Here is a 23,705-nt window from a genome sequence, read left to right as displayed (position 1 = left end):
ATAATGTGATAGAAAACACATCACTGAAACCAGTTGACTCTAGCCAGCTTTCATACAAAAAAATAAATGTTCCTGAAATACAATCCATTACTGATTATGTAGCAGTAAGAAAAGAGGACAGGGCAGGACAGTTGTGAAAGCCAGTATAACATTAATGAAGACAAGTTAACTTTTATCAGCTGGACCAACACCATCTGCACAGGAGCTGGAAACCACCAATAGAAAAGGAATATTGTTCTCTAACATTATTTATGGTTCCTGGTAAAGTCAGCAAATGCAGAAGTCTGTTATGCTAGATTATTGCAATGCAACATCTGAGACACTTTGAAGAGTCTGACATGGCATCAGTTACCTTCACTAGTTCAGTAAAGCCGTAAGGTGAATGGTAGTTCCCATCATTTACAAGCTGGTGAAGTTACTTGGTTGATGAGGTCAGAAAAGGTTCTGCAAACATTTTCAGCTGTAGAGAAGAACTCCTGCTGCAAAGCAGACTGTTGAGCTGAAAAGTAGACAGATTTTAAGTCTTTCAGAGCATTTAGATGCTGCCAGAGCCCTGAAAAACTCTTTATAAATCCCTAATTTAAGATAACTCTGTAGAAACAGCAGCTTTTTCTGTCATTCTCCTTATCACATCCCCATTATCAAAAGTGAGGCAACCTTAGTGTTCAACAAAGCTCTGCTGTGTAAGACCATTAATTACAGAGGAATTTTGTACTGCTGGAAGTCTGCCTAGGACCAGAGTCATAGTTACAGTGTCACAGAGGCGTCAACAGAAAAGACCTCCAGTGCCCTCACCAGTGTAAGTTTGCTGCTTAATTGACTTCTGAGACTGACTTTTTTATGCACTTTGACTCATTCTGTTTCAAATTAGTTCAACATTAGGGGCTATATTCCACCTTACAGGAATATGCTCTACCTTACAAGATTCTGAGTTTCCTCTGAAGGTTAAATGATTATGAACAATATTAGAGAGTAAACTGCACAAAGGCGAGAAGACAGTGTCAAGATAACTGCAAGAACTTATACCTGGTTGAGCTTGGAGAGACAATGCATCCTTCAGTTTCATCACTAGCTGCTGCAGTTCCACTTCCTCACTGACTTCCTTCTCATCAGGTGGTATCTGCACCGCAGTGGGAGTAAGAACTGGATTCCTCATGATGCCACTGAGGGAGTTTGCTGTCAATTCAGGCAGATATGTTTGATTCTCTTTTGCTTTTTTATACTGTCCCATAAAAGGTCTGTCACTCTGCAGGGATGTTGACTCCAGTGGGTCTTCTGAGAACATACAATCCACTGCACTGGGAACCTCGGGTGTCTGTAAAAGCTGCATCCTATTTGCAGAGTTGGGGAGGTTAAAAGATTTCCAATCTGCACATGTTCTGGAAGTAGACCTAATCTGGGCAGGATTTAATCCACCCTGCATTCTTCTTTCCAGCAGGACATGTGGATTTCTTGGCATCATATTCTGATATTGTGCAAAAGGATGCTCTGATGACTGTAACATTGTCTACAAAACACAAAAACTACATTGTAAAAATAACTGATATTTTGCTGTGCTGGTACCACTAAAATAGGTAGGAAAGTAATTTTGGGTCATAATAGACATTCTTTTTTGTCTTCTGGTGAACAAACCCAATTCTTTTCACAAAATATTTTCCTGCAGTAAAATAAAACTTCATGTTTGAGTTTGATCAAGGCTATGTGGCCATTTTTTCCACAATTTCAATCTGAAGACCTTATATGCTTAATGCCATTAAAAAGTGGGAATAATAATGTTCCAAGAGTAAATTTGCAGGAAAATTTTTCTAAAAGATTTGAACTATGGGGAAAAAATATGTATATTAAACACCTCACACCTGTTAACATTTGAAATTCCAAACCTAGGTCAGTTGTCAGTGCCACAATTGTACTTGGAATTTTCTAGACAAAACTATGATGACAAATACCATCCACTGCATGAACGCTGAGTCTGATGTAACTGGGATGCACTGAGCTGACTGTGCATGCACTGGACACCGAACTGTGTGTGTGCAGCCATGCATGTTGTGGACAGGCCAGTGTAACAGCACAGACACAGGACGGTATGACATGCCAGGTCATACTGGTCTCCATGTGCAAGTGATACAAAGCTGACCATCTGTGAACTGCAGATATGTCTGGGTTTTCTCTCTGTTCGACCACCCCTGACCATACTCTAAAAACAGCATTGCAGAAAATGCTACAAAAACGCTGTAGCTGGCAAATACGTATGCATTCTGTGAAATAAGGGCCTTTTTAGAACCTCAGGGAGACTTTAAATGAGCAAGAGTCAATACAACTGAAAAGAAATAACATATTATTTGTAAGAGGTCTGTATTACATCCCAGTACAAGATAGCAATTAGGAATGACAAAAGATTATTTTATTTATAAAATGAGAGACATAAGAGAGACATAGATCTGTTGGAGCGTGTTCAGAGGAGGGCCACAAAGATGATCCAGGGGCTGGAGCACCTCTGCTACGAGGACAGGTTGTGGGAGCTGGGATTGTTCAGCCTTGAAAAGAGAAGACTTCGGGGGGACCTAATAGCTGCCTTCCAATACCTGAAGGGAACCTACAGGAAGGCAGGGGAGGGACTTTTTACAAGAGTGTCCACTGATAGGACAAGGGGAAATGGGTTTAAGTTGAAGGAGAACAGATTTAGATTAGATCTTAGGAAGAAATTCTTCAGTACGAGGGTGGTAAGACTTGGGAATAAATTGCCCAGAGAAGTTGTGGATGCCCCCTCCCTGGAGGTGTTCAAGGCCAGGTTGGACGGAGCCTTGAGTAGCCTGATCTAGTTGAGAGGCGTCCCTGCCCATGACAGGGAGGTTGGATTAGATGATCTCTAAGGTCCCTTCCAGCCTATGCCATTCTATGATTCTATGATTATGGAGTACCAACACAGGATTCTTCTCTAAAGAAAAGACTGCAACGAAGTATCTAACACTTCTGTTGGAAACTGTTTTCTGCCTCTTATTGAAACACCCTCTCATTATTTTAATTGCAGTAGTATCTAAACATCCAGGCCTGGATATCTGTGCTTGATGCTAAATATATACAGAATGATAAGAAAATCCCTGCTGCAAAGAGCCTATCTGTTGTCTCTGAAGACAAGAACCTAAGATGACTGAGCAGACAAGTGGAAAGTGCACAAATTAGGATCAAGAGTGCTGGTCTGCAGGAAAAGGCGTAGTTAGTGTTCAGTAATTACCCATAGCTGTGAAGATTCTCGGTATATTTATCACTATACCTTTACTTCTTGTTTCATTTGCTGCAGCTTCATTTGTAGGTTTTCATGGCTTGCTCTGAGGCTTTGGAGCTTTGCCTCTATTTTGCAGCTTTTGTCTTCCTGGCAGTTGTGAAGAAATTGCATTTTGTTCTTCCATCTGTTGAACTGCTTCTTCACGTACCTGTCAGGGACACAGAAGGGTGGGAATTTTGCTAGATTACATGCACACAAATATATGCAGTCATGGAAAAGAACAAACACTGCAGCACAAACTTTCTCCTCTTTGTCATTTCAGGAAATTTTTGTCAGCTTTGGGGTTAGAGGCCAGTATTTCAGGAACTGGGTGGTATCCATGGAACTAGCAAGAACAGCACTGTTCCAGATGAGGAAAGATGTGAGCTGAGTGGAACTGTGGCCAGGACTGAGCCTTGCATCTTGGGATTTTACCTTTCCCACAAAGGTGGCTGCAACAGGAGAGACATTATAGCAGTCCCTCTGTCTAGAAGCAAACTACTTACAGCAACTCTCTGACCTGCAAAAGATTTCCCTCATTTCCTCCTGGGAAACAAAGGAGTAAAAGCAGCCTCTACCTCTTTGACTGAGTTCCTTCTTTCTCCCAGTATTCTATGCAGCTTGTTTGATGATACCAGCAGTTTCTGCACAGTTCACTTGTCCTTGAGAAGATACTGTGATTTTTGCAACAAGAAGTAACACCCTCCCACGCACACCAGAGAAGATTCAGAAATTGCCTACTCAGAGCACAGTATGACAAAAATATCTCTGTTCTAGAGCTGGGATTTCTCTAAGAAGTCAGGGTAGAAATACAGTTTTGTCTTCCCTATGGCTGAGGTGGCGACAGACAGAAAAGCTTGTTAATGCTACAGTAACAAACCTACTGCTTCATATCACACAGCTGAAATAGTTAACTCCCTTGCTTAGTTACACCTACAAGTTCATCTGATTCTCTTTCTTCTGGGTATGCATTGACTCACAGACAAGAGCCCCACCAGTTTCACTGGAATTATTAAAGATTTGTCTCAATGGGACAGCAAGTCAGACCATTTAAAATTAAATTAAATATTACAGTGGTCTCTTATAACAGCATTTAATGGGTCTTTACTGTAAAATGCTGACTACCTTCAACTAACTCAGAGCCTGGTTCTGCGAATAGGCACATAAATGCTGGAAGTTAGTCCAAAGAACAAAGAGCGTCCCATGAGTAATGTGATTCATTCATCCAGTTATATGATAAGCTCTGGGTCAGAGGGTGATGCAGTATTTCAGGAGCAGGCTTCCCAGATATCCTCTTAACTGTCGATAATCTAAACGAAAGCTGATGATTTTTGCCATATCTCTTTATATTCCCACGTGAGAAGAGAGAGTGAGGTAAGGACGCAGACTTACAAAGAACCTGCAATTGCTTTGTTCTAGTATTGGAGTGCCCTTGTGTGAATTTGGAGCAGCAATTGTACATTGACTTATTAAAATGAAACAAAGCAGGAACAGAGGGAACTGAACATATTGAAGGAAATAAAGAGAGTAGATTCAGGATCAAATTCTACACTTTGCTGTAATTCCATCAGTTTCAGTGGTCACCGACATGATTTTATCTACAGCACATTCATATATAACTACAAAAATGAAGGAGAGGGAAGTAAAAGTGAAAAAAAAACAACGTAAGCATGGTTGCCTATACACCAACACCCCCTCCCAAACAAACGAACCACCCAATAAATTTGTGGTTTAGGTATTAATATTTTATTGTGTCAAAGGTTTGAATATCAGAAGGGATTTCTGTGATAACCTGAGTTGTGAAATTTTTACCAATAGTTACTCTGTTAAGCCTCTAGTCTCTATGTGACTTACAGCATATTTTTTAGAAAGATATCCTACCTTGATTTAAATACTTCCTGTGAATTATGAAATTTGTTTTGATTAAGCCTTATTCAGAGAAAAAATTGAAAAAGTATGCTATTCTGATATTTTTTCCCTCAAAAATGACTTTTAGAAATGTAAACTAACCATTGCAGAAATGCTGATTGCCAGAAATTGTTTTTCCAGGGATGTTCATCTATAATTTTTGTTGCTGAGTTTTAATCATTCATCCCATTTGAAAGCATTTTATTTTTAAATCTCAAAATCTCTGAAGTATGGAAAAATCATTTGTCTTCTAGCTCTTCACTACAGCAGCATTGCTCACCAGTCTTCAGTCACTGTACTACTGTATTTACCTACCTGCTCTCATTGTGAATGCTTTTGATGGATTTGTGCATTTTTAACACATCCGCTTCAAAAGAAGCTATTGCCTATACGAAAAAAGAGAAAAGTATCTGTTCTTGACTTCATCAGCAATAATATTTCATTTTCTAAGCAAATTTTGCTATAAGAGGGCATGGCAAATTTGGGATATGGTCTGTTTTATAGATCTACTAGTTAACTTTTTTTATTTAACTGACTGGAATCAACTGATGCATTAAAGTATTTCTAATGGCTATTAGAACAGACTGGAAATTCTACTCTATAGAACAAATTCTTTGTCCTATTACAAATTCTAAGTGTACGAGAATTTGTTTTGTTTTAAATTGGAACAAAAACCTCATTCCTTGGAATTTCTGCAAAACTGAATGTTCTGATTTGGAAACAGTCTCTCTCAAGTCACACAGTCCCTTATGCTTTGGGATAAGAAGATGGAGGGAGACAGACTGAATATAGAAGAGAGAAGAGAAACCCCTGGTCTTTGGATGGAAGTATAAGTCTCTGGGTCATGCAGGGGACAGTAGCCCAGAAGTCAGAGACACAAACACTTTCCAGGTATGCTGCTCTAGAGGGATGATATAAGCTGGGCTGGAATCAGGGCTACCAGGAAATTGAGAGACTAACAGCTGGGTCCCCAGGACCTCCAAGCTCAGGCATTCTATTAAAAGCTGTCATTGGACTTACAGTCTGCATCTTTTTAAGCAACATTGAAATAACCTGTACTATAAGATACTGGAAATCAGTATAAAACTGCTCAAAAAGAGTTCTCAGCCCAGAGAGAAAATGAACACGAGAGCAATGCATGCGACAGAATCCCACTACAGGGATGCAAGTTCCTTCTCACTGTCTTCTGAAACGACAAACGCCAGCCATCAAAATTACATGCTTAAGCAATGTCTGCCCACAACTTCTCTTGCAGATACGGGCTGGCTAGCACTATACCTCAAGCTGGGCAGCAGAGTCCTGAAAGACAGGTCTTCCAAAGGGCAGTACAGGAGTAGCAGCCAAAGAAGTGACCTGATACACACAGGCTAGTTCTCAGTTACTGCACCCTTGGCTTCTGGGAAGAACAAGATGAGTGGATGACACAATCTGGTTTGAATACAACCCAGTGTTCCCTATATTCCAAGTATGTGCAGAGCTACCAACCTCTCAAATAAATATAGAAACAAAAAACTGCTATGTACTTATTTTTATCTACACTGTCCTACCGACTCCTCTAACATTGTTTCTATGCAGGGAAACTGGAAATGGATTAGTGGAGAGATTTTATGCATAAGCTATTTTAGTTGGAGTGGATACTACTCTGGGTAGTCCATTCTGTCCTCTTGCTATTGCCATGGTGACAAAAATGGCCTGAGCCTAATAAGAATTAAGGCATCCTTCCTTGACATTTGCTTGCAGTAGGAGTATATGATAGCATTTTTTACTGCCAGAATAGAGAGAGGACTCCAGACTTAGCTAGTCTTTAATGTGCTACTTAAAGACAAGTAAAAAAAAAAAAAGGTAAGCACGTAAATATTCTTACACATGCTTCTGGAGGTCATGGAAGTCAAGGAGTTAGTCACTAATGCTGGGAGGGTATCAAATTCAAGCTTCGCTAAGTTTTCAGATTCCACATTTTTTAACATAAGTGAGAAATTAACAGAAAGCTGAAGCTGCCCACTGCATTTCTTTTTCATTGGTAATTAGAAGGCAATTAGATAGTTAACTTGGTAGGTCTTCTTCACTGCTTTAGCACTATTACAGCTTCCTGTTTCGCTCACCTGAGCTTTTGTCTTGCCTTGCTCTGGTGTCTTCTCACTCTTCTGCATTACAGTTCTGTTTTCAGATATGAACTTCGGTGACTCCAGGACAGGTCTGTCCACTGGAAAACACAGGTTTTCAGGGCCAGGTAGTGGTGAAGCACTGAGTTCTGCAGGGGGACTGTATACCAACAGAGAAATAATGAGTAGAGAGAGGATCAAGCCTTATATGGTCTGTTACCCAGAAAGATCAAAATAAAACTAATGCACAGTAAGTAGACACACAACTGTGCTGTTGGCTAAGCAAGAAGTATGGTTTAGCTATGCCTGTTTGCATATTTTGGCTGAAAGAATGACATTCCTGAAGACAAATTCCACTCTTTCAACAGAATCTCAACAACAGGTTCTTCTTTCCACTCATTTAGTATCAGTGCAATTTGCTGTTTCCTTTTTGTTTTGCTTCCTTTAGCCAAGAGCTAAATACATTGGGAAATTCAACTACGAAAAGATAGCAAAGGGCCAGATACCCTGCTGTTCAGTCCATTCTATGCCCAGATACCTATCCGTCCCATAGCGACACCTGTAATGGCAACCTCAAATTGTTCTTTCTCTCTCTGCCACCCAAGCATTAGGTAAGCAAAACCTCACAGAATTACAAAGAAATCTTGATTGCTCATGGAAGGATTAAATGACATTCAAAACGAAAAAATATTTTTTGTTGCTGAATACAAGTGGGGAAGCTTTAGCAATGGAAAATGTTTTGCATTTCACCACATTCTAAAAAACAAACACTGAAATAATATTCTCCGTGAAAATCACAGAAACTGTCATCCATTGGTCTTACTGTATATAAAAAATTGGTTTCTAATAGCAATGTACTTACCTAGCAGTGTAGCACAATGAAATTATATAAACAGATTTTTCTCCTCCTTTGCACAAACATGAAATTAATTCTTTTAGAGAGGAGTGACCATTTTTTCCCTATTTTAGTCTCACTGAAGTCTCATTTGGAGAGCATATTTCAGATGCAAGAGAGTTGCCACAACTTTATGCAACTAGGAAGGAATCTCACATTTTGTACATTTGTAGTGCTTATCTCATATAATAATTTTCTTCAGTTTCTACACCTAAGCATCAACCAAAATCTCAGAGCAAGGAAGGAGAAATTATAGGGAAAATCACAACTCGACCTCCAATGCTCACTATTAACCACTGTGATCAGTGGAAAGACAGTAATGAATTTACACATTAACTAATAGCACACAAACCAGAACTGATCTGAAAGAATGAGAATGGTGAGATCAGCTACTCACTATTGTGAGTAATCCAACAGGACCGCAATTCAGTGGGCCTTGAGCAGAATCACTGTCAGTGAATGGACTCTAGGTCACACGTGGAACATATTCACAGTTAATTTCCAATAAATTTGTCACAGAGAAGGTGCTTAAAACCCATGCAATTGTGACAGGTACTAAATATCTTCAATGGTTGACCCTAGACTGAGCATAAGACATGGCATGGAGAAAAAGGGATGAGATAAGGCAGGAGGGAAGGAATACACAAGCACGTTATATTTTATAAGAAAACTGGTCATTAGGTTGTCAGCATGGCAGCCATGGTTAAGCTACATAACAATGTCCAGCAACTTCCCATATATGCTTTCCCTTTTTAATGGAAAAATCATGATATGGTGTCTGTCATAACAAAATCACCTACTCAAAGGACATAATCAAGCAACATCCCTCAGCCTGACATATTATTCAGAGATTATAAACTCATTGAAAACAGAAACTCACAAAGTCTTTTTTTGAGTAGGGAAGTCCCTGTCCTCCACTATCTCCAGAGCCCTCCTTCTTTGAGCCTCCTTTCTTCTGCAGCGATCTGGAAACAGGTTGTTCCTGACGGTGCGGAGAAAGTGCTTTGCATTTGCCTTTGCTGACACCTATTGGAATGAGAGATAATAAAGAAGGGAGTGAATTTAGAACAGGTGCTTTCCAGAAGTAGACACAGTCTGAGGCAAAGGCAAGACATAAGAAAGCAAATGTTCACCTGTTCAACAATTGAAGAGGCTCATGGCTGCTCCCTGAGCCCTAGAAGGGGAGCTGGGGTGGATGATGATGCAGGACCACAGGCAAGAGTGGCTCCAGTTCTGTTAGGTAAGCAAACCACTCTGCCAGAGCCAAGTTCAGGCAGCCTGGAAATGTCTAACACAGGATTTTGGCAGTTACAATGGTTAAGCTCATGGTCACAAGGATAATTCTGCCCAACTAGTATCTAAGTTCCCTCTTGATCAATAGGAAGAATTACTTTTATACTTGTATGAAGTGTTAATAGATACAGCCTTCTGTGCCTCATGTTCTCCTCTCATACAGTACAGTAAAAAACATTTCCATTTGTCACAGGAGTGTCAGGCTCAGGTACAGCAGCTAAGCTTAGTAGCTGTATTATAGGAGTACACAAATCAGTTCTGCCCCAGGAAGTGACTGCTGCAGAACATGGGGTGAGCCCTGACAGACTGAACAGGAAAACACAAAGAAAACATACAGCATGCCTCCTAGCAATTTCTCAATATGGTAATAACATTACCACAAGGTGTCAGCATGGAGAGGAAAAACAGTGCTGATATTTCAAATCCCCACTCAGCAGCCCACTCCCTGATAAAGACAATGTGAAAACTTAGCCAGCCAAGGACAGCCTGTGCTAAGAGTGTCAGGTATGGGAAAAGTGGCTTACTACTGATTCTTTTATGTCTCACACAAAGGATACAAAAATGGTATCTGTCATAGTGAGTAGCTTATCTTTTTAATTTTTATATAGATTTTGGCCACTAAAGTAATATTTATGGGGCTAGTGTTAGAGTAGGGCTTCATAAAGGAAACCAAAGTTCAGTGACCCAGCTGCAATATTGCAGCAACAATGTGAGAAAGCTCAATGTCAGACTGTAAAGGAGAGGAAGAAAACTTAATTTTAAAACAAAACTGATTTCACTCACTCATACTCACTCACTCACAACCACTAACATACATGTGTCCAAGTAGTTTTTCCAGCATTCACACCCAAGGTGTATGTATACACACAGTATGGCCATGTTGACTTACAGTGACATGGAGGATAAGAGATGCCAGTTCTCCTTTCTTTTCAGAAAGAGAGCAATGAAGTGGCTACAATTTAATGTTACCCCAAATAAAGACTGACTGCAAGAGCAGTGTAACTAACATTCTTTAGTTTTGGTGCAGACACTGGCTACCCAGATATCTTTAGTGGAAGGAAACCATGAAGTACAACTTACTAGGGAAACTTTTACAGATGTTTTTCAGCTCATTTACTGGAACAGAAGAAGATACTGTTATGTAGATCCGCAAAAAAACCCTGTCTGCTGCTGTGTGCAAGATCTGGAATTTCCTGCTCAAAGGAGAAGCTGATTTTCCAAACACAGATTCCCAGTGTTGAACTTCACCCCTAGTGTGATGAAAGCACAAGTTATCCCTGTAATGGAGCCCAAGTAGGTGAGCTTAGTTGGATCCACGCTGCCTTTTTGTGCTACATCTCTAATTGACAGAGACAAATCAGTCCAAAAGATTTACAATAAAGTGGAAAAGCTCTGGAATAAAGGAAGTTTGTACAACTTTAGGATGAATTAATTTATGAATGAGTCTGCATTGGCATTGGGAGGAAGGAGCACTGGGACACACTGAGGGCCACTTCTGCAGGTTTAAGGATGATCTGCAAATGGCAAACTTGCCATAAAACTCCTTGGGAAGAGGACTTGCACTACGACATTTCATGACTCTATTCAGTCACTTCAGAACAAAACAGTCCTTCTAAAGTTAGAAGTCCCTGTCTTTCATTTCCCTGACTCACTGTTCCTAGATTAATAACGTTAATATGTCATGGTCATTATGGCTAATACACACATAATTTCATAATCAGTGTAGTTCAAGAGTCTACTGCCTCCTTACCTACACGAAGAACCTGAACAGGGAAACAAATGAGTACAATGGGACTCTACCTGCACACAGTGTTCCACAACAGGATGTGACATCTTATGCGGTTTGCTGAGACGGCCAGTGAAAAAGCAAACTTGGCAAAGGTCAAAATTGAGGCACTTCAGACAGCGATACCTGTGAGGGACAACAGAAGGACTAAGTTACTTCCCCACAAGTAAAAACTTGTGTAAGTGAGCTTCACTACTGAGAAATGCAGATCCCTGGGTTTTGAAATGCAGAGAAGCACCTTTGCTAGAATAATGACTTTCCTCAGCATTCTCTGAATGCAAGAGTTATTTATTTTGTCCTGATGACAGTGGATTATTCTCCAGAACTCACTAATGATTTTGATATTATTTATTTGCTGCATTGAAATTCAGTCAAGGAAGAAACAGTTGTTCTAGTACCATTTTTGAGAATGCAGTTACATCTTCATATGCTTCTTATGCACCAGCACCAGCTTACCTCTATTTGCTGCTCTCATGGAACTGTAATATCACTACATTATTCATGTAGGATTTGCAACTTTGCAAAAACTAAAAATGCAAAAAACTAAACCTGCAAGCTTACTATTAGTGAGAAGAAAGTAACAGTAAAATATTTTTCGGACCATTCTGGTCAGTAGGTAATGGATAGTGCTTTTTTTATAGCATTAGGTCATTTCATATCATTAGTTACATGAATAAGATGCTAAGATGGATAACTTAACTAGCCAGTTAATACACCTGATTATGGGACAAAGAACTAAGAAATGAGATACACAGGTTTAATTGGCTTTACCACTGATTCGCCAGTTTACTCAGAGTAAGTATCTATAACCATGTCTGTGCGAGTGAACTAAAGAGAAACAGGATGCAGGCTTGAGCACTAGCCTGTGATGGTTCTCCCTTTCCCTATGCTACTTGCTAAGTGAGATTATGTCTGAAGTTCATTGCTTAATACAGCAAAGACTGTAAGGCATGCAAATAATGGTAAGAACTATTTCTGTGGATGCTATAGACTACAGTAATTACTGACGCACCTGAGGCCTGTAATAGGGAAAATTTTGCAGACTTTACACCTAGCTTGGTGAGAAACCATTTCTGTGGCTGATAATCTGTAACACGTAGGGAGCCACAGGAGAACAGCAGGCTCCGATCTCAGCCAAGACAGGAATTTTTCTTCAACAATTGCTGAATTCAGAACCTGGAAAAAACACATCTTCAAGTTCAGCCATTTACTTGAAAAGAAATGGTGTCTCATCTACAACTCCTAATAAAAGTTCTGATATTGGGCTATGTTAGCATAGATTTTCCATTCATACGAGGTGTTACTGAGTTCTAAAGGTTTTGGAATAAATGCAAGAGTCTTCAGTAGTACCTTGCTGAGCATCTTTTCTATAGATATAAATCCTCCTATACTGTGAGACTGACAAACTTCCTGCCCCTTAAAAGTAGATACTGGTGGGTGTTATATGGTGACACACTTGCAATTTTAATCGACCAGCAACATTCAAAATAATTTCCCAGGACACCAGAATTTCACTCACCCCATGGAAACAGCTGTGAGTCGCAATTTCCACACAAGACAGAGTGCAGCTTTCTCCCACAATGGCTGGGATCTGCATCAAGAAGAAAGACTCAGAAACACCTCAATAAAAACAGATGTTCCCATCATGCTCTGCTGAGACAGCGACAGCACACAGATGGTGAAGCATCTACAGAAATGCCATTTACATACTGTTCTGAAGAAAACCTGTTCATATTCATACCATCAGTATGCAATTTCATAGTTCAGTATGTGTCAGAATGATTTGCTTCCAGTTCAGTTACTGAAATGGATCAACATACTACATCGCCATACCAGAATATTGAAGGACACTTGGTTTGAACCTCAGGAGTAATTTTCAGATCTCATTTTCAGTGCCAGTTCAGCTGGAAATACCTGTATGCTAAGGCATTTTTCTGCAACGACAAGCTATTCTACTGAGTACAGACATCTGAAGTTTGGAGTCATTTTAGCAACAGCTGTATGCAGCTGTTCCCAGGACCTGTAATCTCAGGCAAAATGAATGCACAGAGGCACTGGATGCAAGCAGTTACTCTAAGGAAAGCTACAGAATTTGATTTTTTTACCTACTTTGCACGGTAGCTCCCTGTGTCCACAGAGTGCCCCATTAACTCCAGTCCCGTAATGTAATCAAACATAATACGTGTCAACCATGTATTTTTTTTTCTCCTAGGTTAGGATACTCTCACAAGATGTGTTGCATACAGCACTGCAGTGGCATTACCTGATTTAAGTCTGTTAGTAGGCTTCTCAGGGCACTACGGGGTAATCAAGGCCACCTTCCCATCACGGACAGCATAAAATTGGAAGAAAGCTGAAAACAACCAGAGGAAAAAAACTGGAACCCTGGCAGAGCCTGAAGTGTCTTCTAGTTACTCAGTCTCAAACTGTCTACATGAGGATTGCAGCCGACCAACTAAACCCCTCAAGAGAGTTCCCCTTTATTGTCTATCTAACAGGCATTCAGTGGCTGCTGTGACAATACTTTCTTCCTACAGGCAGGGAAACAGAAGGAAAACAAGGAAATTATGGCAATTCCTTATTAATGGCAGTTAAGACAGGTAAGGATGAAGGAAACAATGAGCTCATTTTCATGGCTGTAAACAAAATATGTAAATATGTTTATAAAAGATATGTCCTATTTAAGTTGTGACTTATTAATTCCAAATGGTAATTTGGAAGGAAATACACACTATGCAATGTGAGAGGATGAGGCCAACACGCTACTTGGGGTCTATTTGTTCTCCATTTTGAGCGTTTAATTCAGGCAGAAATCTTTGTGCTGCACATTGCACTGGGCTACCTTTATTTGTTATACTTAGTTCTTTAAGCGTTTTTGTCTAATGTTAAAAGGGCTCTAAAAGCTTCCTGGATCAAATATATAAAACTGTTTTCTGATGAAATTTAAAACTAGAGGTTTTCTGTTCTTTTCTGCTAGGCAAATAGAACTTGGGCCTCATTTTTAAGCTCTACTTATCTTAACTTTACTATGACTTGTTCTGAGACTCTTTATGCAAAGATGGCTATGGACATCGATGGAAAGTATCCTTCTGTGTAAGTCTTTCTCTACAACTGAATAGTCAACATAATTTACTTTTTGCATGGCAGAACTGTGTTTTCTTTTAAAGTAAAAAATTACAATGGAGATTTTTCTCAATGTTCAATATTTAGGCTGTGTATAAAACCATACATTTCCCACCTCTGTATTTAGCCAGTAGAGTGTCTCCTGAAAGGGCAATTAGGGCAGCTGCAGCAGATCTAGTTTTGATATAACCTGTTCCAGATCTAGGAAAATAAAATAAGTTACAGTACATTCACTGAGAAAAAAAATGAAACCTCTAAAGAAAAAATATTGCTATGTTAGAAGACAACTTCAAAACTCATATCCTTTTATATGTCTATAACTGATGTCGCATTGTAGTGATATTTTATGTCTAGGACTCTTTGTCATGGAATATAACTACTGAGTTAACTGTTCAAGATACCACACAGTCATAAAATAAAAAGACAGCATCTCCTTCAAAGACCTCACATTCCAAGTAAAATACAATTTTACATTTACAATACATGTCCTAAAAATTCTGTTCTTCTTTTGTGGAAAACCTTCCCAAATAGGAAGAGAAAGCACGATTACTATCTGGTTTTGTATTATATCATCAGGCAGCTTCACTGTGGCCCCAGATCTGTACTGAGCTCCTCTTGGGCTGATTCCCTTTCATTTCACTGCAACTCAACTTAATCAAAGGATACATGCAGGAGCAGGACTTAGTTTTGACCATTAGATCATAAAGAATGTAGCATAAGCACCTAATGAACAATGTTTCTTTATGTGAAGACAAAGCAGATGTGAATGGGAAGACATAAATTAGGAAACCTGGAATTCTATATTTATCACTTTTGCAAAGCAGTATTGCACTTCAGAATATCATTACATAAAATTGTCTTCAAGAGTCTTTAGATACACTGCATTTTTACAGAGCATACTGCGTAAAGCTGCAATATAGTCTCTAAAGTATGAGCTGCATGGGAAATTGTTGGTCAAAAGTTTCTAGATTTTGAATTTATATATTAGCTTTTCCAGAACTTTCACAGAAAAAGGTCCAAGATTAAAGTCAAAGTATACAATCAAAAACCCTTATGACTTATGTAGCTTGTTAAGTAAGCGACCACACAAACATGGAAAAGCCCTTATGTGTTCTGGTCATGAAATATTTCCCAGTGTTGATAGTGGAGAATAGCACTCTACAGAGAAAACATGATTAGAAGAAATTATAAGCAGCTTTTTCTATTCTATGCACATGGCAAGAAACTTGTGAAAATTATTTTTAAAAGAAAGTACAGCAAAAGAAAATGACACACTGTCCTAAGAAAACAGAATAAAAGACCAAGATAGTCCTATTAAGAAGATTCATCTAAATGATTTCCCTACAGTGCACACAAATTACAAAAACACGCCTCGTGTTTCTAGCTTTGTTTCATAACACAACAGTTTATTCTTAGCCTTAATTGATTTTTTTAAGTACAAAAAAATTCCTAACATGGGACCTTAAGCAGTAGTGATCATATTATTAATTAACAGTGATTAAAGAAAAAGCCATGCAGACCACTTGTGTCTCACTCAGTTTCAGTAAAAAACTTTGCTCTGATGTAGAAGGGAATAAATTTCACCTGTGATGAATAAATTCTACAATGAAATTAGCCTTTGTCTTTTAAATCTGATACAATCACAAACCAATCCTGCCTTTAGTGAAATAGTTCATTATTCACAAACAATACATGAGAAAATTATACTCTGCAAGCTATTTCCTTACTATTCCCAGAAACTATTTGCTATTCACAGGGGCCAGCTGGTCAGCTTAGTTTTGTTTCATAATTGGCTAATGAACTTCTTAAGCTGGAGAAAAATGAATAATGAAAAGTGACTGGCAAATTCTTGACCTGTGCATGGATACTGTCATTCAAAGGCAAATATGGATTTTTTTTTCAGTAGTGTATCAAAACATCTTGGCATTCAAAAGAAGAGCTACTCTCTGTAAAGCTGTTCACAGGAAAAGTTAGCATGGACTGGCAGACGTGGACTTACAGACATCTGACCACTGTTTCTCTGATAAAATTTTGTGCCTCATATTCCTACAGCTGAACTATTCCCTCATGTATACCAAGCAAAATACCATCAAAATGGGAGAGTTTTATACAAAAATGGTGTTAGAGTGGTGGAAACAGATATTGGTCTAGCAGTACTTCGTGATGGATTTACGTTTGTGCTTCCTCTCACCTGTCATACATGGCAGTTAGCAGGCTCAACGTGAATTCAGCAGCTCTTGGATCTACCTGGCCTGGTTTTTCCAATCTCGCCCTTTGGAACAGTTCTGTCAGCATTTCAGAGATCTGCTGCACTTTCAGAGAAATCTGCTTTTTCCTCTGGCTCTGTTCACATTGATAGGATGTGCTGAATCAGAGAAACATCAATCAAATCCACTGTGGGGAAATTAAGGGAGAAATGAATGAGGATCACTGCCTTTCATGAATGGAAGCTCGATGTTTTTTATTAGAAGTGCCTAGCTAAAACAAGTCTGTAAAATGAAGTCTAGAACAGAGTGCAACATAAAAAACGAAATAATCTGGGAAAGGTCTTGCTGGGGTTATGGATGTAGTAAAACTTGTGAGGCTACAAAGATAGAACAGCTCAACTAAAATGCCCTGGATGTGATTTTGAGATAGACAGGAAGGGACGGAAAATAGCATGATTAACTGTATCCAGATTATAATTTCATTCTATATATAGATAGTATAAAACTACACACCACCGATTACTTCTGAGTACTTCAAACAAAGCTCACCTGGGACTGCTTTGATGTAGCCTTTCTCCTCATGCACAAATACAAAGAGGAGAAGGGCACTATGGCCAAGAAAGGGGCAAACAGGCTGTCTTATAAATGTACATAAAATAACTAATATCCAGTGGGAAGAGAGAGCTATGGCTTCCGAAAGGTCACATTCACTACCACAGAGGCATGGTTAATTAGAATTAACACCAGAAGAGAAAGATTGTAGCAGATTGAAAGTTTGTAGATTGCTGAAGAAGCAGAGAACGTACAATATGTCATCTATGGTCTTTCCAGCACAAATGGGAAAATATCAGCGTGAGACACTAGTGAATCTCAATCTGGAAACCCATGTGCAATTCTGGTCACCAGTGTTCAAGGAGGAGTAGAGTAACTGGGATAGATGCTATGAGTGCCTAGAGGAGACATGGAGGACTAGGCAACAGAGCTAACGAAAACCAGTACCTGCATGACTTGACACTTCCATGCTATGACACATAGCACCAGGCAGATTTACCGTTAACAGGAGCTGAGATCAGACTAAATACATTCCTAGAAGAGCATGCCCAAATAAAAAATATGGCCAAGGGCCAACAAACGAGTCATCTTTTCTGTGCTACCCTGAAGACCTCACTTGCAATGTTGTGCATTTTCAGTAACAGACTGTTTCAGGTGGAAAATTCAAGATTTCCATGCATTTCAACTCAATATGCGATTATATCCAGTAATTTCAAAGCAAGCTAGGTGACCAGGGCTTGTTCCACAATTCTTTGCTTGCACAGAATTCTCACTGACTTCAAAGACAGAGAGAAGGAGTGCTAGCCAGCACTGGTCTATCATATTTTATTTTGTTCTCATTAATACTTATAGTGTAAATAATAATGCATGTCAATGCATTTTGATGATCCATGATTATTTCCAATAATCAACTCCTAAGAACACATGAGAATTTGACATTTAACAAGAATAATAATATACAGATAAAGATGCATAATTGCCAGTGATGTCTACATAGCAGTGTTGCAGATTGTAATAATAATTTGATTTTATTTAGAATTTTATTAATGTATTTCCTCTGACATTCAAAAGGGGAAAAAAAAATCGATTAGTATATGAAGTACTATCTAGCTCTTAAGCGTTCACAACACATTCTGAGATTCTCAGGTGGAAAATGAGAGTGCTAGCAGCACAAAATTTTTGCAGATTCTTCTCCCTGTCAAAGCACAGGATTCTCTCCATCTACTAACACTGGCACAGACTTTGTACTGAGCGTAGTTTTAGGGCTGTTCTGTAGACGGAGCTCTGAACATCACTGAAAGCCTCTGTGAAAGAAAACAAACACACATTACAATAGAGTGGTTCATTTAAATGAGAAAAAAGGAAAGAAAGAAAGAAAGGAAAGAAAGAAAGAAAGAAAGAAAGAAAGAAGAAAGAAAGAAAAGAAAGAAAGAAAGAAAGAAAGAAAGAAAGAAAAGAAAGAAAGAAAGAAGAAAGAAAGAAAGAAAGAAAGAAAGAAAGAAGAAAGAAAGAAAGAAGAAAGAAAGAAAGAAAGAACCAAATTGTTCAACTAAAGATCAAAATAACCAACTTTAGACGTGATCAAAACCCACAATACTTTGAAAGAAAATTTTGAAAAAAATTAAAAAAAATATTTCTTTTTTTCCCAATAGCTTTGTGGGGGAAATGGTGTTCTTATGACCAGTGATACGACGAGTCATAAAAACAGCATTTAACATAGAGAGCACACCTGCTCCTTTGGGAATCAAGTCTATTCATGGACCAGAAAAAAGGATATGCACTGTGCATACTTTAGCCAAGATCATAACGAAATAATATTTCTTCAGACAAAACAGTTTCTTGATCAGAGGTGCTCTTCTATAAGGAACAGTTTGTCAGTCTGCACAGCAGGGTTATTGTTTTGGATGCACATTGTTTCAAGCATTAAACAAATTTTCTGTCAAGATCAACATCTGGGACTCTCTCAGAAGAAGATAAGCAATTTACCAGAGCAACTGGCTTTTGACATCTCTGTTAGTAATCCCACTCAAGCTGCTCCACTAAATCCCATACTCTTACATGATTTCAGCTCATTCCTTTCACATCACTAAAGGATGTTTTCCTGAGTGGGAAGTAAAGGCTTCTGAGCATGACCTACACCTGATACTTAACACACATACCTAGAACTTCAAGACAAAAAAAAAAAAAGGTTTTTTCACATAGCTTAGAAACTAGAAAAGGGATTTATCAGTTATCCTCCTGTCCTCAGAGACTCTCCCTATATTTCAGAGAAGAAGAATTACTCACAGTTGATTAAGGTCAAAGATAAGGAATAAATATACATGACTGAGTAGAAATAACTCAGGAAACTCTCTACCTGTTTAGTCTGGAAATAAGCCAATCTGTGCAATGGTTTCCCACAAATGTACCAGATTAATGTTAATAGTCAGCAAATTATGGGCTCTGCTGGTTCCCAGATGCTTCCTAAGATATAGAAATAAGCCAGTATCTGCTATACCATCTGTTTAGTCCTGCTCTTGTCATGCTATGTTTTGTGACATTGTTTGGAGATGTACTGTAGCATGTCATACAATGTGAAAAATGAGTTTTGACTTCCATGCATCATCAGTTCTTTTTCTTCAGTAACTGATCCAAGCTCTTTGAAAGTAACAGAAAGGCTCCCTCAGTTTTCAGTAGGTTATGGATTACATTCCAAATGCTTATTTCAAATACAAATGCTAGAAACATACACACGATCCAACTCGAACGCCTTCTATGTTCAAGATGACTTTCTAAGTGGAGGAAATCTGTTTTAGTAGCCATCTGCTACTCACTTCAAGTCCATCCTTACAGACAAAATGTGGCCTCCAAGTAGGGCATTCTGTGCCTGTCAAGCAATAGCTGCAGAATTAACTTGCAAAAAGACGTAAGTAAAACAGCAGACAAAGAAAAAAATCCCAACTAAAATACAAAATATTTTAGGATTATTATTTATGATTGGCTATTTAGAGGCACTAAACTCTTTCATTTCTCATAGGAATAGAGCTTCCCCTTCAGACAGAAAACCAGCATATAACCATTCCTCAGTGGGTCAGATTTCCCCTCAAGACCATAAATGCCCTTTGTCGAGAAGATGACAAAGGAATTCCTACATGGACAGAAAAGAGTACATTGTTTCCTGACATCTCCAACTAGTTACTTACTAGTTCTCCATTCTGCGCTCCTTGTTATGTAGCAGATGATGTATCTGCTAAGATTTTGCACTGGAAAAGGGAGTGTATGGCCACTGTTCATAACTATTCTAGAACACATGAAAAAAACTTATCCTATATTATAAATTAGGGAACATGGCCTCTGTGCGCCTGACTATTCCCGCCTGACAGGTGCCAGGACAGATCCAATGATAAAGGTAGGACAGCACAGCTGTGTAATTTGTCATTTATGTGTTATATACAGCACAGAGATTCTGAAAGTGGCATGACTTCACTACAATTCATTAGTTTCTGTCCATACACAGAAAAGTCTCTTGAGAAAAGCTGGAAAAAAAAAGAGAAAAATCCTTACCCTGCAAGTCTGGATCCATTTGAAATGAACAGATGGCAATAGGCGGTCTATAACAAACCAAACCAAAGTGTAAAAACCACATTTTCTAGACAGAGACATATCAAACCATTCAAATTAAACCTTTTAATCTGAACAATTTACTGGATGCATTTCAGAGATTAAATTAAACAGAATTACAAAAAAAAACCCAACATAATAGTTTTGATGCTAAGTGTAGAGAAACTCCAGAAAGTTGGCATACTCTGCATGCTCTCTGCTCAGGATAAAGTAGAAGTAACTCTGGTAACTGCAAAATTGTACCAGGTGAAAACAGCCCCCAAAACCGTTTCAAGGACAGAATGGGGATCTCTCACTATTGAAGAGTCCAGCGTTTACATACAGGATTACTACACAGTCCATAGTGCATCATTTCAGGTCAGAGAGGGCATGCCTTTACACTAGACTCTTCCCAAGATTCATTGATTGCAATTGCTCATATTTTCAAAAATTTTCAAACTGAAATAAAGTTTTCAGCTGAGCTGACATTATTTCTTTTGGAGCTGAGAAGGAAGGGAAAAAGGAAGCATAACCATGAATCTACTTCTTTACACAACCCTGAAAGCAAAAGTAATTTTGTCCCTGAATGTCTCCCCTCAGGATTTAATCCATTAATGCTTTAACTACATTATATTTTTAAACAAAATATAAATATACATTCAGTATAGTAATTATCTATACTACAGTTGAAAAACACTAGGTATAAACAGATCTAGTTACATAAGACTCCACAGGGTCACATATATGGCTTTTAGTGGGGGGGAAAAAAAAGGAAATTTACTAGAATAAATAAAAACTAATATTTGGCAACTATCTAAAACTTAAACAATAAATTGGTATTAAATCGGAACTTACCAAAAGTTTCACTTTAGTACATTTTTCCACTGAGAGTCATTGATCATTGTCATAAATGTGACAGAATACTGGCCAAGTATGAAGCATATTCAAGGATCTTAATCATTGAGTCTACCATAATATGCTGCTCACCATTTTAATTGGTGAAAGCTGCAACTTTGTGTTTCAGCCTCTAAATAATCTAGAAATATTTAAAATGATGGGATACAGATTGCTTTATAACTTCTTCATTAAAGACTACAATGTCACAGTTTTTATTCAAGTCCTTCTTTGAAAGAAATACCCCAATGTTTCTTGTTCACTATTCTTCTGTTTTTTTCCTTACTAAGGTTTAGCGCTTGGACTCAATCCTGGGTTCTGCAAGACCGCAGTTCTGCCCAATATTTACATAGGCACGTAATTTGCTTATATAATTACTACCCTAAAATGGGTGCAGCAGCATATGCCTTTGCATAGCTTGACAGAAAAGTCAGTGTAGGCAAATCCATGAAATCAGAAGATTCTACGCAGTGATTAAACACAAACATTTAATGTAAGCTACATGTAGCAACCTAAAAGACAGACGTACAAATGCACAGCTTGCCTTATGTTTTCCTGCTTTTTTCTCTCCACTAAAGGTACATAAAATAAAAGCAGGAGGGTGAATGTAAAAATATACAGTTAATTAACTCAAATTAGAGCTCACTCATGAGAATTTGCTACCTCGAACAGAACAGATCCACTCGTATGGCACTGAGTTACGCAGCATGCATAAGCTATTAGCACTTGATACGCAAGATGAAAGCTCTCTATCCAGTACAGTACATGCCTCACCTGTAAATTACCCATATGGATAGAGCATACTATACTCTTGTACAGGGTATTCATGGGCCCCAAACCAAACTGGCTGTCACTGTGCAACATCTTAACATCATACCCATGAACTCTCCTTCAAAAAGTTATGAAAAGGCATTATTAACATATGTACAGGCTGCATTTTTATATACAAAACTCTACAGAGAGTCCGATCTTGACTGCAGTAGGAGTGCTTGGGGAAATGAACAGGAGTCTACTTCAGTGTTACACATCTACTTTAACGCTGAACATCACACGAAAGTAGAAGCAGCATCTGCCTGCCAAAAACATCAAACGCAACTAACTGTGCTCGTTGATACACTATTTCAATCAGTGTGCTGTATTTCAGCTACATGTGGCCTGTATTAATAATCAAAAACACTTTCACAGAGCAAAAAATAATTTTAACATTAATTACAAATGCACAGGAAATAAATGTTTACACATTATGAACCCTGATCCATTACACAAATACTGTATGTGCAGAACAAGAGCAGCCTTAGTCTTGAATCCTAACGGAATGTGCAAGAAAAGTAACATGTTTGATTACTTATATGTATTTCATTTGCCTATACAGGTTCTCAGAATATGTATTTTAGCAAATAAATGCATTTTTAAATACGTTACATAACTAAGTTAAAGTGCAAAGAAAGACAAACCAATGAAGTAAGACAGAAATCTTCCAAAAGATCAATTGACTTGATTACAGAGGCCTTCCTTCTTTTGAAAAGAGACAACATATGATCAACATTTTAAATATGCATAAAATAAACTACAAAATAAATACAACTACTTTTGTTTCCTGGGAAGAATGAAAACATTCTATGCTGTGTTGAAAGGCCAAAATTATTGCCATCCTCTTAATATGGTAACGGTGCTTAACCTTTCTCTCAGCTGCTTACTGAAGGCCAGAAGTCAGACGACATGGCCAGAGAAGTCCGGAGTTTACAACCACTTAAAAGTTGACTTCAAGACACAGTTCTAAGTTCTGCTTTAAATGAATGCTGTTCACAACAAATGCCTGGCGAAGGCCCAATCAAAGTATCAGGTAATTGTCTAAGCGTCAAACAGAGAACACTAATTAATTAGTAATAAATAGCCTGAATTATTAAAGATAAAACTTCTTTGATCGTTGTTTCAAGCAATTTTTTCTTATGGTTGGAGTGTATATTTCTAAATCGAGGGGCCTTTACTAAGCATCTCTGAGTTGCTGAGAAACTGTCGCTATAGAGCTGAAAATGTGGTGGAAGCTGGCACAATAAGTGCAGAAAGCACAGTGTGCTGCAACAAACGGTTGTTGCAACTACAC

General features: G+C 38.4%; 2 protein-coding genes across 2 annotated transcripts in view; one reads left to right on the top strand and one right to left on the bottom strand.

Annotated features, from left to right (window-relative positions):
* Positions 1–395: 395 nt before the first annotated feature.
* Positions 396–13,423, bottom strand: DYTN (dystrotelin). Its single transcript, XM_086615883.1, has 9 exons — positions 13,356–13,423; positions 12,766–12,837; positions 11,261–11,372; positions 9,048–9,193; positions 7,273–7,432; positions 5,486–5,556; positions 3,272–3,431; positions 1,027–1,507; positions 396–499 (listed from the first exon to the last, which is right to left on the bottom strand). The coding sequence occupies exons 1-9, from the start codon at positions 13,421–13,423 to the stop codon at positions 396–398; spliced, it is 1,374 nt and encodes a 457-aa protein (XP_086472009.1).
* An 881-nt stretch (positions 13,424–14,304) lies between these two features.
* The window catches only part of FASTKD2 (FAST kinase domains 2), a 36,789-nt gene continuing 27,388 nt past the window's right edge, over positions 14,305–23,705 (top strand). The window contains exon 1 of the mRNA XM_086615882.1: positions 14,305–14,339. Within this exon, the coding sequence (XP_086472008.1) occupies positions 14,305–14,339 (35 nt within the window). The remainder of the gene's footprint in view (positions 14,340–23,705) is intronic.

This window comes from Tauraco erythrolophus, chromosome 8 (genome assembly GCF_009769465.1).
Source record: "Tauraco erythrolophus isolate bTauEry1 chromosome 8, bTauEry1.pri, whole genome shotgun sequence".
NCBI classification, from domain to species: Eukaryota; Metazoa; Chordata; class Aves; order Musophagiformes; family Musophagidae; genus Tauraco; species Tauraco erythrolophus.
This window is presented reverse-complemented; position numbering and strand designations above follow the sequence as displayed.